Here is a 16,244-nt window from a genome sequence, read left to right as displayed (position 1 = left end):
CGATATGAGTCAGCACGCTTCGAACCGTTTACCTTCTTGCAGTTGTCCCTCCCTGAAAGCAGCTCGCGGTCAATCGTGCTGACGATTATCTTCCGTACCGACCGTGTACCTCTGCGCTTTTCAGTGCGAGTACAAAATGGTGACACAGTTCAGCAAATGAAGGAGCAGGTGGCAGCATTTTTGAAGAAGACCGAGAAGGAGAATGCGGACCCCGACTTAACAGATGATGAAGTCAACAACACTGAAGATTCCACCGATGAAGGGGCCTGGATGAGAGTTGTGATCGCGCGCACCTCAAATCTGCACACTGTGGAAACGCTTTTGGATGATAAACTGCCGTTAACGCAGATTCATGAGAAAGATCAGCTGACAGCATTTCAGCTTGACCGTGATGAGGACCTGCTTCCTCCGCGGCTACTATCTTCATCACCAGAAGCGAAGACAGTGGATCGCTCAACTGAAAGCGTGCAATCGATTACCGACCAAGGAACCAGCGATGCTGGCAAAACAAACACAGAGACGATCATGCCTTTGGATGCCCCAGAGGACGCCGATACCACGAAGGAAAATGAAGTACCTGTAAACGGCTTGGCATCGTCAAATGCGAATCGAAGTGCTTCTACTCAAAACTCGCCTCGAGAGGAGCTGAATTATGAAAGCGAACAAGAAGATGAAGATGAGGTATTGCCGGTGGGGACGTCTGTGTATGTCCGTGTTGACAAAACAAAGGATTTGATGGCTGCTCGTGTGATCGGGAGCAGTTCAAATTCGGGCACGATAAATGTTGCATATCCGACAGGTGGCCGTCGGTATCATATCCCCCTGTCGAAAGTGATCGAGCGTCGCCAGAATGATGCCTTCATATTCCTTGTGCACCGCCGAGTGGAGCGATCGACGGACAGTTTTACAAATGCGCATATCACGCGATTATTTGGAGCACCATTGGTCATTCGTGTATCGCTGCGCGTTACGACGGCCTACAATTTGTACTTGCTTGTTTGGAACCGATTACGCCGCATTTTCAACTGGCAACAGCCTCCGCCTCCGTCAGATTTTGATGATAAAACGCTGAAGCGCAAGCGTGTTCGGACGGATACGTCGTCGCTGGCGCTTGGAGAACACCTTTCGTTAACAAAGTTTGGGTTCTGCTTGCGACTTGTCACGTCTCATGGACAAGGCTGCTCTCGCTGTGAATGGCTCGATGGGTGTTTGGGCTGCGTACTTATGCCGTCCGCCCAGACCGTCATTCCATTATCAGCAGAGGAAACCGTGGCCATTGATTGGGACATTCGTACTCTTAAAGAAGAGTACGACCCGATTCAAGCAAGTAAAATGGACTTTGATGCGTCTGTGCAGCAACACCAGCGACAGGATAACCAACCTCTCAATCTGGCACATTGCATGGCGATGTTCACAGCTAAGGAAACAATCCCGGAAGCGTACTGCGGGCACTGTAAAACGTTGCGCCCCGCCACGAAGAAGATGGATTTATGGCGTCTGCCTCCGCTGCTTGTGATCCATCTGAAGCGATTTTGCTTTACGCAAGTGTCGCGGCGCAAATTGCATCATCTGGTGGACTTTCCGCTGAAAGGGTTACAGTTTGACGACTTTGTTGCCCGGAAGCGCGAAGCTCGCGGCCGGTTGTCTGGCCTGGAGTACTGGCTGTTCTTGGGCGGCAAACTGAAGACAGAACCAAGTGAAGGTAAGACTGACTCGCCCTCGGCAAGTGAGGGCTCCAAGCGAACAAGACCGGGAAGCCCCCGCCGCGTCTCGTCATCGGTGCTGGATGCGCCAGCGTCGGCCACAGCTGCTGTTCGTGGCAATGATGGCTTTCTCTACGATTTGTATGCCGTTGTGAACCACGTTGGTGCTTTGGGAGGAGGGCACTATTTCGCATACGTGCTGAGCGATCATGACGGCAAGTGGAAATGCTTCAATGACCATCAGTGCAAGGACATCGACGAGAAGGAGGTTGTGTCCTCGATGGCGTACATATTATTCTATCGAAGACGTGACACTGCTAATGTCGTGATCGAGCAACTTTTCCCTCCTCAACCGCCGGATGCAACCGGCAACGGCGCTAGTACCGAAGAGGAGGCTGCCACTGACAAGGCACAGGTGGAGGAGTTGCTGCAGCAGTCTAAGCTGTCGGCCTCCGGCAACGCGAGTAACTGCATTATTAGTTAAGATATGATAGTTGGCGATGTATTGTGCAATCCCATACAACGACTTTTGCGATATCGAAAGAGAGCGCGGGAGACGGTCTTGGCCCTTTTTGAATCACGCATACAAGTTTTGAAAGCGCTTTGTATCGTGGGAGCCGCCGTTGGCGTTGTACTGATTGATGTCATGAACTGATTGATGTCATTCGTTGACGAATCCGGACGAATTCGACCAAGCCTACTCGAAACGAGACTGATAATTCACGATGGGGGGCCGGCCGTGTTGCAGTGCAAAATCAGCCGTTGGTGTAGTTGTCCATCAATCACTCAGCCTTCGATGACGATATTGTACCCGTCCCAACTACAAGCCGCTTGTCCCAGAGATCGCTGCTGTACACCGAAAGGGACCTCATGGGCTCAGTTCTCGAACAGCTCGATCGACCATGGAGTATCTCTCGTCATCGTCGAACCCGAACAATCAAGATGGCCTGCCTCCGGAAACGTTGCAAACAGCTCATGAAGAGGTCGCGGGTGTGAATGTACCTGAGCAGGAACACGCCAGCACTGGGCTGCAGAAAGAGGAGGAGGACGAGGAGTTGTATGAGCCAGAAGCCATCCACGCTCAGAAGAAGCAGAGGGTGGATGCAAACGACTACCAGGCGCAGATCGACAAGTTGCAGCAAGAAATCACAGAGGTGAAGGAGAGACTGGCCTCGTATCCGACAACGTCGACCCACGAGCTCGGGAAAAAGTGCATTGAAGCGAAGCAGACTGCTGCCACCATGAAGCGCAAGTTGGCTGAGCACGATCACTGGTTGCAACGGGTTAGCAGCTTGATGGAGACAACACCGCTTCGCAACTTGGCTGTGGAGAGAGGCGGCGATCAAGAAGATCCTAATGCGAATGCACTACGCAGTCTTCAGTCGCTTCACGAGTGGTGGGGGGAATCAAAAGAAGACACGCATTCTCGCTTGATACTGAACGAGCGCTTGCGAGCGGCAGTAATTGTTTGCCAAGAAAACGCGTCAAGGCTTCTGCGCGATGCATCGGAAAACCAACCCTCCTTCCAGTTGCCGTTGCAATTCCGGTCACACGGGTGGGATCTCGCGACGGGGACGCTCTTGAACGACCACATGGGTTTCAGCTGTCATCGGGTGCTTCCTCCTGAATTCGAGACAAAAGCCAAAGAGGCAGCTACAGCGTTGTGGAATTTCGTTGAGAATGACGAGATCTTCCGTACTTTCGTGCCGCTCGTGCAAGACTCGATCACCACCCACCAGGAGACCGACTGTTCTCTGTCATGTCGAGTGCTCCAGCTTTCGCATGAGATGAATCAGCAGGCAGTAGCGACCGTGGAGGCTATCAGTTCGACTCGCGACGATAACGGAGAAGAAAACTCGTGGCAGATTTCCATGGAGGCTGTGCACGACCATTACCTGTGCACATTCGTGGCAGACGCGTGTGGCGACTCGGTCGTTCAGAACACCACCCCGCCTGTAAAGCTGGATCTCGGGCTCCAAATGAGCAAGCTCAACATGCACAACAAGTTCTTGCTGGGTGGGCGCGTGTCCAAGACGGATGAAGGTATCGAAATCTTCATCGCTGGCTCCGCCCGCTTCGGCCTTCCGTTCTACTGCGACCCAACATTCGACTTGCTGCAGCACTTCGTATCATTCCTGCCAGTCTACGAAAATCTTTATCTAACACCACTGACCGAAGACAAACCATCGTCGGATTCACTCCTTTGAGTAACTGCACCGAGGAAGCCAATCTTCTTCTATTTGAATCTAAGTATCTCGATGTTGGGGCAGCCTAGAACATCTCACCTAATCGGTTTCCGCCCTCCATTTGCCTGTACGGTTCCTGAGCTCCGAGGCTTCTTCTTCGTCTTCCCAGAACACGGCGGGGGTACTGGGGGTCGTTGGCGACAGAAGGGGTGCAATCATCGTCTTCGTCGACTCGGCTAGAGTTTGAGAGAGCCACGCCAACAGAACATGCATGATGTCGTGGTGCAACTCGCTCAAATCGATGAGCTCCTTGGTCGTGATCTCGAAGAGCGTGCATCGGCCAACCGCTGATGCTACGCCATGGGCAGTAGCGTTCGGTACGAAGGACTAGAGGCAGCAACACCGGTTAAAAGTTAACTAACAATCAGTAAATAATGCAAGTGTCAGTAAGTTCCTACCTCTTCTCCAAAGCAGTCGCCATCATGGAGCTTGATCGAGCTAGTGTGCGCTGCATCACCTTGAGCGCTGGCAATCTCCATTGTGCCATCAATGATAACGAACACACTCTCCACCTTCGCACCGCTGGAGTAGAGCACGTCACCGTGACCGAGCACAACAACCCGCGACAACTGCGCCACACGCGAAACCTTGTCGTCGTCAAGGTTTCTCATCAAATGAGACGCCTTCAAGTGGATGCACTTCTCGAATGTTGTGTAGTCTGCCGGATCTGACAGTGTGAGCAGTCCTTTGGACGCCAAGGTATCAGAGCTCAAGCTCCGGCCGATTGGCTGCGAGTTGCTGAGACTCCGGTGTCTGCCTCGTGCCCCTGGCAACGACAACGGCGCACTTCGAGGCGCAGCTCGAGAACGGCCGACGTTGTACAGGAACGATTTAGCCGCACGATCCACAGAAAGAGCGGCCTTGATGTTGGTAGTCAGCGACTCGGTCATCTTGAGCATCGGGTGGGCAGCATCCGTGTCTGAGTGTGTTGTCTCCGCAGTCAAGGACGCCCTTCGGTCACGACGAGGGAGACTCCCCGACTGGGCAATAGCACGAAGCGGCTGGGTAAGCAGGGTACCAGCACGGTTAGCTAAAATACTCACCCCCTTGCACAGCAAAGTTCCGTTCAGTCCTTACCTCGAAGTACAAGAGCTGAAGAGATGAGGCAACGGCATTCAGTACACCTCGAGACACTTGCGGGGTTTCCTTGATCAAAGCATCAAGTTCTTCCCGTGAAATGCTGAGCAAAGTGCAGTCTGTAATTGCGGTCGCGGAGGAAATATGGGTTCCGGCGTGAAGTGAATGTTGTAGCAGGGCGGCCTGGCCAACACAAGTGCCAAAGCCCAGCTCCGCCAGAATCCTTCTCTCCTTGTGAAGCTGGACGGTGCCTGTAGCTACGACGTACATAGCAGAAGCTGCAGGGGCCTAATGTCAAGTGATGCCTCAAGAGAAGCAGCAAAAACAGCACATTACCTATATCTCCTTCGGCTGCAAACGTTTCTCCGCGCTTCACAGACGTCGGCAAGAAATGATGCGATATCACCCGCAAGATACTGATCGCACACACGTTCTCAAATAACGACGACACTCGCAGGCAATTTGCCACCTGCCGCAAAAAAGTCAGTGTAAAACCTTCCTGCTTGACAACATTTGCCTGTCTTCTTACCGCGATACGTGACAGCAATGGGGGTTCGCAATCCTTCAGAACCGTAACAGGTTCATACGGTAAAACTTCCGGGCGACTGCAACAGAGTATTCGAACTGTGAGTGATTTACCGTCGCTAAGAGGTCTGAAGCACAAAACTGTACCTGTGATACGTTTCAATCAGCAGCTCCTTCGTGAGTTCGTGACGGAGCAAGCTCGGGATGATTTCATCCTGGAACGTTAGCTGTGCTGCATCGTTGAGGTGCTCGCTATGATCGCCTGCAATATGCAGGAAGTACTGGAGGGCAAGGGATGACAGCTCCAGTTCTGTTTCCTGGTGTTTCATGACGTCCAGCAAGATGTCCACGCCATCCTTGCCACCAAACAGTGCCACGATGCTCTTCGCCATCTACATCACAATGTGTTAGTATCTGACAGCACAGAAAAAACGGGATAAAGTTTTACAAACCTTCGATGCTGCTTTTGTTGACGATAGCTTCGGAAACAGTAGAGGCAGTACCAAACCTTTGTAGGCGGAAGGAAGAAGATTTTCCAGTACCTCCTACAGAAACAAGTATTAACAGCCATGCTCATCCAAAAATATTGCAAGAAAAGATTGACGATACCTGAATGGCGGAGTGGACTTGGCTCAAATCAGACTGCAAACCTTCAAGAATGACAGCGACGTCAAATTCCTTCGGAAAACCTGTAGAGAGCAACTTCAGCAGAAGGCGAAGCGTATCCTTCAAGCTGTGCTCGACGTGCTGTAACAACAGTGGGGAGGTTTCCTCGATGTTTGTTGCAGTACGCGGGCAAATTTGGAAGAAAAGCTCCAACACGTGACGCATTTCATGCGCCTCACGGATCTTGATGCTCAACGCATGATGAATAGGATCCATCAGCTGCGAAAAAGAGTTCATCGTCTTTTCGTCCGTCGATGAAATCTGCATAGTTCAAATACACGAAAAATGTTACAACTCCGCGACGAAAACGGTAGGCAGCGAGTCAACACTTACCAGCGATAGTAGTGCGTCGACAGCCTGCTCCTCCATGACCACATCTTTTCCGAAGAGGTGGTGCAGGACATCAGGATTGCTGGTTGCCTCACCGATGTCCTCTTCCGGTGACTTAGACGCCACCAGCAACGTCTCAACCAAGTGTAGCAGGAAGTTAAGCTTGTCTTCAAACGGAAAATTGCCAAGGTCAAGCACCTTGAGCACACCTGCCAATCCCTCTCGTTTGCTGTGGATCCGGTCAGAAGCTAGCGCATAGTTGCTTAGTCCTTGTGTCGCCAATTGCAGCATTTCCTCCGTATACTGGCAAAGTGGCCCCCACAAGGCAGCAGGCTCAAAACCCTTCAACGCGGCAACAATTTGAGAGCGCAGCATTGAGTTCGACAGGTGCTTCATCAGTGCCGGGATGAGCATTCGAGAGTTGCGCGAGCTGTTGGTGCAGCACTCCACCGCAGCCTGAATTATTTGAGTGGACGAGTGGTGAAGTAGATATACGAGGAAACCGTCACCTAGCAACTCTGGTAACTCTTTGCCGACAATCTTCAGGCCCACCACTCGCGCTTCCAGCACCTATACACAGTCAACATACGTGTAAGTTCTCGTGGTAGGAATAACCGTAATCGAAAGAGTCAACCTTTTCTTCATGAAGTAAACGCTGAAGGATAACGTTCGCCTCTTCATCCATCCAGTCAGACAGCCGTAGCAACGCCACAGCGGCGCACACAACGACCGATTTGTCTTCGTCACCACTGTGAAGCAGCTTGTGAAGCGTGTCGGTGCATTGATCCGCGTTCATGTTAAACTTCTCGTAGCCGCATGCCAAAATCGCCGCGACTCGAAGCTGGCGCGGCACTGCAACCGACTTGTCCTTCACCAACATCATCAGATCCATCGTGTTGAAAATTCCGGTCGGGAACGTGCTCGAGTCAGGAAGCAAATACGATTCTTGAGCATGCAGCACAAACTCGCGCTTCGCGGCTGTGTGAAGGTTCAGCAGTCGCAGCTTTGTGTGCATGAGTGTGAGAGGCACGCCGTCTCGATTTTTCTTGTAAAACAGCGCTCGTAGCTCCTATCGAGATAATACACGTGAGCCACGACAACAAACCATGATATCGAAGGTGACTTACCTGAGAAAAAAGACCGATATGCTCGTGAGATAACGAGCTCAGAACAAAGTTGGCTTGGTTCTGCTCTCCGTTCACTAACGTTTCCTTCACCAACAATATCTGAATCGACGCCGTAGCACAGTGATATATCATTCAGTCAGTCAGAAGTAGTTTGGAGGAATTAGTCCAGCCTTTAACATCGTACCTGATCCGGTGTAAAGTCAACAAGCGGAGAGGTCAAATCCAGGTAGCCTTGTCGTAACGAGGCGTAGAACTCCGACGCATACGACTTCCTGGCCGCCAGCGCGTCGACGAACCATGCTGCTGACGTCGCAATCATCAACACACTAAACCCGCTCGTGTTAAACCCAGCTAGCTCCCCATGATAAGCCATTGCTAGCAGTCCCATACCTTGAAGAAGACGTTCCAATGAACTGGACGACAATGCTTGCCGTCAAAATCATCGACAAAACTGCACCGAAAATCCGCGATAGCGAGCGGAACGGACCACAAACAAAATTCTGGAAACGACCCCGCTCGCTCTCGTTAAACGGAAGCCATAGCAACTGCCGCGCCGGATTGAAAATCGCCTGCGAGACTGCGTTGTACAGCGCTCGCGTGAAGATCAGCGAGTACGCAGACTGCAACACACACATAAAACACAACAAAATATATATGTAAAAAAAAACTTGTCCGCAGCTTTCAAAACAAACTCCAGAAAACTCACACTCGAAACATAAGTCGATCCTCCGAACAGGAAAATCGACACTGGCAGCATCGCGATTCCATACATCACTCCAAAGTGCGTGAAGAACGGTCCCGACAACAACTGCATGGGGATCATGAGGAAACTTTGCAGTCCGTTGATCATCGACAGCGAGGCCTTCACCTCCTCCTCGGGCTGCAGCGACACTACCGACAGCGTCGTGTTGTCCACCAAAACTCGCATGACCGTGGCCATCATGTCGAAGAAGCAGATGTGCTTCAAGTAGGTCCTGGCCTGGATGTCTCCGATGATAGCGGCGGACGAGGACGCATCTGCAGGCTCGGCAGTCCCCTGGGCCCTCTTCTTCGTCGCCTTGACAGGATTCTGTCCTGGTCCTGCAGATGCAAAATACTCGGCCGAGACCAGCAGGACCGCCGTGATGAAGAACAGGATCCCGGAGGACACCAGCAGGTTCACCTCCGTCGGCAGCTGCCTGCTCTGGATAACCGGCAGGACCACGAAGCTCGCCAATAAACTTCCAAAGGTAGAGCCAAAGGTGATGACCCCGAAGAACTTTTTAGACTGGGCGACATCAAAAGCCTTGGCGCACAGGTCCCAGAACTGCTGGGTGAGCCACTGGGTCGACACTTCCAGCCAGAGATACAGTAGGACCGAGGTCCCGCGGGCCAATGGGGGCGCGGCTAGGGATAGCAGCGTGAGACATAATAGCACCGAGCCTAGGACCAGCGGGCTGATTGCGTAGTACACGCCAGGCCGAACAGGACGAGCCGCCAGCCGCTCCAGCAGCTGAGTGGCCATTGTCAGAGCGTAAGCCGTGGAGAGCGACAGCGTCAGGGTCAGGGCCGCCACACTTGACGCCGCGTACGACCGCAAGAATATGGCATCCCGAGAGATGGCCCCCAGTGCCGCCGCGCAGCTCTGCAACGTCCACAACGCGCAGAAGAAGCCCACCCGCCGCAGCAGCTCGGTGTCCATTTTGCAGCTCCAGCTCCGTCGTAGTGACGGTTTGAGCAGATACTGTACTGAACGAAACGATACGCCCAGACAAAATTATTAGTAGAGTAGTTTTTAATGGTATCAACGGTACTCGACACTTCAACCTGACAGAAAAATTGGCCCTTGACGAAGCCTTTTTCGAAGTTGCCTTTTTCCGATTCTCCACATAGTTCTTTGTAGAACGCGTTCTACCCCGGCTAGTGCGGGTTTTATTGTGGAAGTTGTTCTCCAACAGGACATTGTCTGTGGCATTATCCATCCCGGTGTGTTCAGCTAGCACTGTTCATTCTCCGATTCACCCGTATCAGCGCACCGTCCTCCCAAACTCTCAACACAAATGACCAAGGTATCTGTCTACATCTGCATTACCTTGGCATTCGCAATCGCTGGCGTCAGCGGCAACACCGTACCGGATTCCCGGTACTTGAGTCCGACCGTCAAGGAAACCGCAGCTGCGCCGTGTACGATGCACCCTCAGCATTCGACCCTCGACAGCAGTCTCGACACCGACAGCGGCTCGTTGCAAGAATCCGGGACAATGTCCATCGGAAGTAAGGTGTTCAACGTCGTCAGCACGGACGACCATGGCACGATTAATGTCGGAGGCAAGACATTCAAGGTTTCCGATGTCAGCAGGAGCAGCACCAAGACATACTCGGTCTCTACCTAGGTGGTGACATCCAGGAAACACGGTGGTGGTGCATTCACAGAACTTCAAAACCATTATATGTTATTCATATAATCGAGACCACAACTAGCATTCTATATGACGTTTTACGAGGTTTTACGCATTGCCCGACCGCTTCGCCAACGCAGCGAACACGGACTGCGGTCGAGCCAACAGCTCCGACGGAGAGCCGAACTCGGCCACGCGACCCGCATCCATCACCGCGATCTTGTCGCAGTGCATGATGGTGTTGATGCGGTGCGCGATGATGAGCACCGTCTTGTCCTGGAACGTGTCCTGGATGGTGGTCTGGATGAGCGCGTCCGTGGCCGTGTCGACGTTGGCCGTGGCCTCGTCCAGCACGACGACCTTGCTGTCCTTGAGCAGCGCGCGGCCGATGCAGATGAGCTGGCGCTGGCCCACCGACAGGTTGTCTCCTCCCTCGGCCACCTCGAAGTCGAGGCCCGCCCCCCAGCGACGCAGGTTGTCGGCCATGTGCACCTGCTGCAGCACGCGCCAGATGCGCTCGTCCGAGTACTCGTGGAACGGGTCCAGGTTCTCTCGCAAAGGGCCGCTGAACAGCACGGGGTCCTGCGGGATGATGGCCAGGCTGCGCCGCAGCTCGCGCAGGTTCACGCTCGAGATGTCCACGTCGTCGATGAGCACGCGGCCGCTGTCGAAGTCGCAGATGCGGAAGAGCGCGACCATGAGCGAAGACTTACCCGCGCCGGTGCGTCCGCAGATGCCGACTTTCTCTCCGGCGCCGATATCCATATCGACACCTTTGAGGACGAGCGGGAGTTCGGGTCGGTATCGGAGACACAAGCCTTCAAAGCGGACGGATCCACGCACCGGCCAAGCTGCTGCAGGCTCATTGAAATTGTGGGCGACAAGCTCGCTGGTGCGGCTGCCTCCGTCGTCTTCGACCTCGATGGTGCGGAAATGGAGCAGCCGCTCAACGCTTGTCATGGCGTTGTCGGTGCGGTCGAAGGAGCGCATGACCCACTGCATAACCGACGTCAGCATGAGCGAGTACGTGAGCGAGAGACCCGAGGTCATGGACCCGACCGAGCCGCGCGTAGTGACGAGGTAGAACGTGACCACGAAGATGACCACCACGGACAGCAGATCGAGCCGCGTGGAGAGCCAACGGTTTGCGGACCAGTACGTCATGAACAGGTTGGTGTTGGTGTCCACGACGTGGCGGTTGCGAGCCGAGAACTGCTCTTTCATTCCGAAGGCGCGGATCGTCGTCAGACCGGAGAGGGTCTCGCTGAACAGGTTGTACACGGGCGTGCGCGTGATGCCCTCCATTCTCTTGACTTCGCGCGACGTCTTCTTGAAGTACTCACCGGTCCACACGAAGATCGCCAGGATGGGGATGTATGACAGTCCAATCCAGTAGGACGCGAAGGCTGACACCACTAGCGAGCCAAAACCCATGGACACGTTCTGGAAGAGTAACTGGTACTCGCGAGGCAGGTTGGTGTCCATCTGATCGAGGTCGTTCGAGAAGCGGTTGAGGATCTGCCCCACGGGAGTCACGTCGAAGTATCTTGTCACGGGGGCACGCAGTACAAGACGGAAGAGCTCGTCGTGCAAGTGGTGCGACGTTCGGACGCACGACTCGATCATCATCAGCGCACGACCGACTGTCAACACTGCGCAAAAGACAATAAGCCCAGCGTACCACAATCCGAAGGTGGTTCCCGAGTACGTGGGGTCAACACCGCGGCGCGGCATGTTGCGAGCCCAGTGTCCAGGCCACCAGTCCGTCGCAGTGCGCGCAGCTTGAGCCACTGCGTACGCGGCACCAAGCACCAGCACGACGACGACTCCATTGAACCCCGTCTCGTCAAAGTAGGCCTTGTACACACGGCTTCCAACAGCGCCTTTCACGCGATCTTCCGCTCGGATCAGCTTCTTCGGGGCAACTGGGACGTTTTCGTCTTCCTGAGAGATCTCGGACATGATCTCGTAGGTGTGGTCGTCAATTGACGATAGTTTCTCGATCATAGGCAACAGGTCCGATGCGGGATCACTGTCCATTCGTACAGGCATAGCTTTGGCTGGGTGGGAATGAGTTGGTTCGTCGACAAAATTGCTACCGGTAGATGCTGTGGCCAACTCTGGGAACTCATTCACCACAATACTGTAGCAACCCTGGGCTGCAATCGTACCATCCTGTACCACCACGATGTGATCCGCGCTAGGCAGTAAGTCGTAGTGGCTGTTAAGAACCAGCAAGCGGGTCTGTCTGGCTGCAAGACCGACGACACATTGCTCGAAAATGGCGTGCGCTACGTGCGGGTCGACAGCACTAAGTGGGTCATCCAGGATCAAGATATCGGTCTCTGAGCGGTACATGGCTCGCGCAATTGCAATGCGTGCCTTCTGTCCACCACTGAGGTTGATGCCGCGCTCGCCGATTTCAGTCGCGTCTCCGTGAGGAAGAGCGTTGAGATCCGTTGCCAGTTGTGAAGCTTCAAGCACGCGCGCATACCGCACTGGGTCGAACTCTTGCTCAAAGAGGACATTGTCTCGGAGGGTGGAGTTGCGGATCCAAGTGTCTTGAGTCACGTAGGAGATACGTCCACCCATCTTGAGTTCACCCGACGTACGAGGCATTTCTCCCAAAAGCGCATTGAGTAGACTCGACTTCCCCGACCCGACTTTTCCCACGATCATTACGAGCGCACCCTTCTTCACCTGCAAATTCACATTGTCGAGTCGAAATACCTCCATTGCACCAGCACACGGGTTCACGTTGGAAACCTCGTCAGCATCGCCAGTAGCACTCTGAGAAATCGTCTTGGGATCGATGACTACACCAGCAACCATTGAGTTGTCAGGCCAGGAGAAGTACGCGTTCCGAATGAAAATGTCGCCGCGAGCAGCTCCTTGCTGCGATTCCAACGCGGAGTGGTTGGCCAGCTCGCTACTCTTGAGGAAGTCGTCGATGCGAGCGAACGAAATCTTGGCCTTCGAGTATTCGGCAATAGCTTGGGGCAGTTGGTTGAGCGCCGTGCGGCAGATGTTGACCATCGCGATAAGCGTGAAGGCCTCGATCACAGTCACGGTGTGATGGATAAACACATACAGGCCCAACGTTATGCCTGAGAGAAAGCTGGGCGTAAGGAACAGCATGACTGTGTTGATCACCTGGTACAGATGAAACTTTCGGAGAAGTGCAACTTCGCGGATGCGAAGCTTCTCAACACGCTGGGCGAGCGAATCCTCCCACGCGTAGTATTTCATGACTCGGATGCCTTGCAGCGCCTCGGAGGTGACTTTGACGCGCTCGTCGATGACTTCCAGCAGCTTTTTCTGCAGTCTTGCGATGCGGCCACCCTGCTGCACTGAGATGGTCATGACGACGATCAGTACGACGGCCCCTGCCATGGCGGAGTAGAAGTTGAAGAGGATGCCGATGAGCACGACCGAGATCACGAAGGACAGAGGCCCCATGATCAGCCACGGACCGTGAGCCACGAAGTTGAACACGCGCTCCGTATCGACACTCATGAGCGTCAAGATCTCGCCGGTGGTATATTGCTGACGAGCAGCACTGGACAACTTCATCGATTTGTCGTACACCAGTGCCATGCTGAGTGAACGCATGTTGGCCGCGACTCGAGACGATCGGAAGAAGAGGTAGTTGAGCGACAGAACTGCTACGGCCGAACTGAAAGTCATCATAGCTAGAAGACCGTAGCCGTTGGATATGTGGAACAGGTTTTTCTTTCCGTTGAGGAACTGCAGCAGCGCCTGAGCGACGTACGATTGCGTCCCCAATGCCGCCACGTACAAGATGCAGCCCACGAAGACGACCGTGAGCTCGCTGCGGAATGTCACCATGTAGGCAATGGCCAGCGGTGAAATTCCGAAGACAGACTTTGCGTTGGGATCGAAAACTCGGCGAAAGCGCTCTTCAAGCGAGTTGCACGAGTCACTCGAGCACAGTGGCCAAATGTCTTCCATCTCCAAGACGCGTTGGCCGCCAAGTGTCACCATCGGCTGCATCCATTGTGCGAGGACGACGGACGGGAACGAAGCCGTGTCGAGCGGGTTGGGTTGCTGACTGAACACGGTTTTGCAGGACTTGAGTGTATCGACCATCGGTGCTTGTAGCACTGCAACGGATGGAGTCATAGGCGTTGCTGGGCCTTGAAAATAGTCGTTGGAGTTGATTTCACGCGGCATATTGTAGACTTTGTAGAGCGTTTCGATAGTAAAGTTGGGGTCTGGGAATGAATTCAAATTGTAGAATGGCGAAGGGAATCAGCGATGATGTTGGTCCTACACGGTTACCACCTCCTCGATGGATAAGGTGGCGTGGGCTGGACCTGTGGTGTTCGAACGAGCGGATCCATGTAAACACCAGCAGTTGGTTTTAATATTGAGATGGGTCACACCTGGAGCTGCACCACCAAAATCGCAGCCACCTGCTAGGTGAGGGGGTATATGGTATACCGTATATCGCACTTTGGGAAAAGAAAATCTACAGATAGCCACAGTATTAAATACACGCGAGTCTGCGTTCAATTTTATCCGTGCAGTCTGGTTTGGTCCAAAACTTTTGGACGGTCATAATCGTGTCCAGTGCCGCAGGCAGCTGGCAAAGCCCTGGCTCACGTTGCAAGATGCGTATATATATTAAAAATATCAATGCAGCACCGCATCATCAGTGTTTGTGGCGATCCTCATCCTGGAGCGTGCTCGTTGAAAACGGATATTCGAGCTAACTTATTAGGTAGCGCCACGAATCAATTTGCGGCTGATTTGCTGAGTCATACGCTGTCCAAAGTTTTCTTTTTCTTGCCCACGCTTTTTGGATTCTGCACCACCCACAAGAGGTTAGTAAACCTCAACGCAAGAATCATGGCGTGCTTGTTCAGGACGCCCGGGATGTGCTGCATTTCGAAGGTAGTGGAACCTATTGAGGACAAATAACAAAAATCTTAGGAGACCTCATAGAATCCACATTAAGGCAAACTACCAAGAGAACTTCGAAATAAGCCATTAACAATGTCTAGGATCCCTTTCGTGTGTTGTAGGCCCTTTCGTGTGATGTAAGCGGCCTACAACACACGGAGTAATACCCCGAGTTGCATTTTAGTCATCATATTCTACGCGGTTCCCGACCGCTTCGCCAACGCAGCGAACACGGACTGTGGCCGCGCCAACAGCTCCGACGGAGAGCCGAACTCGGCCACGCGACCCGCATCCATCACCGCGATCTTGTCACAGTGCATAATGGTGTTGATGCGGTGCGCGATGATGAGCACCGTCTTGTCCTGGAACGTGTCCTGGATGGTGGTCTGGATGAGCGCGTCCGTGGCCGTGTCGACGTTGGCCGTGGCCTCGTCCAGCACGACGACCTTGCTGTCCTTGAGCAGCGCGCGGCCGATGCAGATGAGCTGGCGCTGGCCCACCGACAGGTTGTCTCCGCCCTCGGCCACCTCGAAGTCGAGGCCCGCCCCCCAGCGACGCAGGTTGTCGGCCATGTGCACCTGCTGCAGCACGCGCCAGATGCGCTCGTCCGAGTACTCGTGGAACGGGTCCAGGTTCTCTCGCAAAGGGCCGCTGAACAGCACGGGGTCCTGCGGGATGATGGCCAGACTGCGCCGCAGCTCGCGCAGGTTCACGCTCGAGATGTCCACGTCGTCGATGAGCACGCGGCCGCTGTCGAAGTCGCAGATACGGAAGAGCGCGACCATGAGCGAAGACTTACCCGCGCCGGTGCGTCCGCAGATGCCGACTTTCTCTCCGGCGCCGATATCCATATCGACACCTTTGAGGACGAGCGGGAGTTCGGGTCGGTATCGGAGACACAAGCCTTCAAAGCGAACGGAACCTTGTGCGGGCCACGATAACATTGTTGCGCCAGAGTTCTGATGGTCCTCGGGTAGGAGTTCGTTGATGGTTTTGCCGGTGGAGTCCTCGCTTTCAATTTGGCGGAAGTGTAGGAGACGTTCGACGCTCGTCATGGCGTTGTCTGTGCGATCAACCGAGCGCATGACCCACTGCACCATCGAGGTCAACATTAGTGAATATGTAAGCGAGAGTCCGGAGGTGAGTGAGCCAACCGATCCGGCGGTGGCTACGAGGTAGAGCGAGACAATAAATATGATGGCGACCGACAGGAAATCCAGTCGTGTGGCCAACCATCGACTCGCAGCCCAATACGTAAGGTACAGA

General features: G+C 53.8%; 5 protein-coding genes across 6 annotated transcripts; 2 read left to right on the top strand and 3 right to left on the bottom strand.

The window, feature by feature from the left end:
• Positions 1-156: 156 nt before the first annotated feature.
• IUM83_02284 (Ubiquitin-specific protease) lies at positions 157-2,187 on the top strand (the record flags this gene model as incomplete). Of its 2 annotated transcripts, none has more annotated exons than XM_067926190.1 (1): positions 157-2,187. In XM_067926190.1, one exon carries the CDS (start codon positions 157-159, stop codon positions 2,185-2,187), a length of 2,031 nt encoding a protein of 676 aa, XP_067796596.1. The 2 variants fall into 2 exon arrangements, with proteins under 2 accessions (XP_067796596.1, XP_067796597.1); XM_067926189.1 differs by having other exon boundaries at positions 1,225-2,187.
• A 418-nt stretch (positions 2,188-2,605) lies between these two features.
• IUM83_02283 (uncharacterized protein) lies at positions 2,606-3,910 on the top strand (the record flags this gene model as incomplete). The annotated part of the gene is made up of 1 exon (XM_067926188.1): positions 2,606-3,910. One exon carries the CDS (start codon positions 2,606-2,608, stop codon positions 3,908-3,910), a length of 1,305 nt encoding a protein of 434 aa, XP_067796591.1.
• Positions 3,911-3,988: 78 nt separating this feature from the next.
• Positions 3,989-9,355, bottom strand: IUM83_02282 (ATP-binding Cassette (ABC) superfamily; the record flags this gene model as incomplete). Its single annotated transcript, XM_067926187.1, has 14 exons — positions 3,989-4,276; positions 4,348-4,950; positions 5,027-5,304; positions 5,363-5,495; positions 5,556-5,631; positions 5,699-5,943; positions 6,004-6,096; positions 6,161-6,478; positions 6,551-7,117; positions 7,182-7,616; positions 7,675-7,773; positions 7,859-8,000; positions 8,065-8,294; positions 8,381-9,355. 14 exons carry the CDS (start codon positions 9,353-9,355, stop codon positions 3,989-3,991), a joined length of 4,482 nt encoding a protein of 1,493 aa, XP_067796590.1.
• Positions 9,356-10,160: 805 nt separating this feature from the next.
• On the bottom strand, positions 10,161-10,751 carry IUM83_02281 (Multidrug resistance-associated protein 9; the record flags this gene model as incomplete). Its single annotated transcript, XM_067926186.1, has 1 exon — positions 10,161-10,751. One exon carries the CDS (start codon positions 10,749-10,751, stop codon positions 10,161-10,163), a length of 591 nt encoding a protein of 196 aa, XP_067796593.1.
• A 4,082-nt stretch (positions 10,752-14,833) lies between these two features.
• Positions 14,834-15,763, bottom strand: IUM83_02280 (multidrug resistance protein ABC superfamily; the record flags this gene model as incomplete). The annotated part of the gene is made up of 2 exons (XM_067926185.1): positions 14,834-14,881; positions 15,278-15,763. 2 exons carry the CDS (start codon positions 15,761-15,763, stop codon positions 14,834-14,836), a joined length of 534 nt encoding a protein of 177 aa, XP_067796592.1.
• Between the last annotated feature and the right edge of the window lie 481 nt (positions 15,764-16,244).

Source organism: Phytophthora cinnamomi (genome assembly GCF_018691715.1).
Source record: "Phytophthora cinnamomi strain GKB4 chromosome Unknown Contig16, whole genome shotgun sequence".
Classification (NCBI taxonomy): Eukaryota; Oomycota; class Peronosporomycetes; order Peronosporales; family Peronosporaceae; genus Phytophthora; species Phytophthora cinnamomi.
The sequence above is the reverse complement of the archived record's forward strand: the minus strand, read 5'-3'. Positions and strand labels throughout refer to the sequence as shown.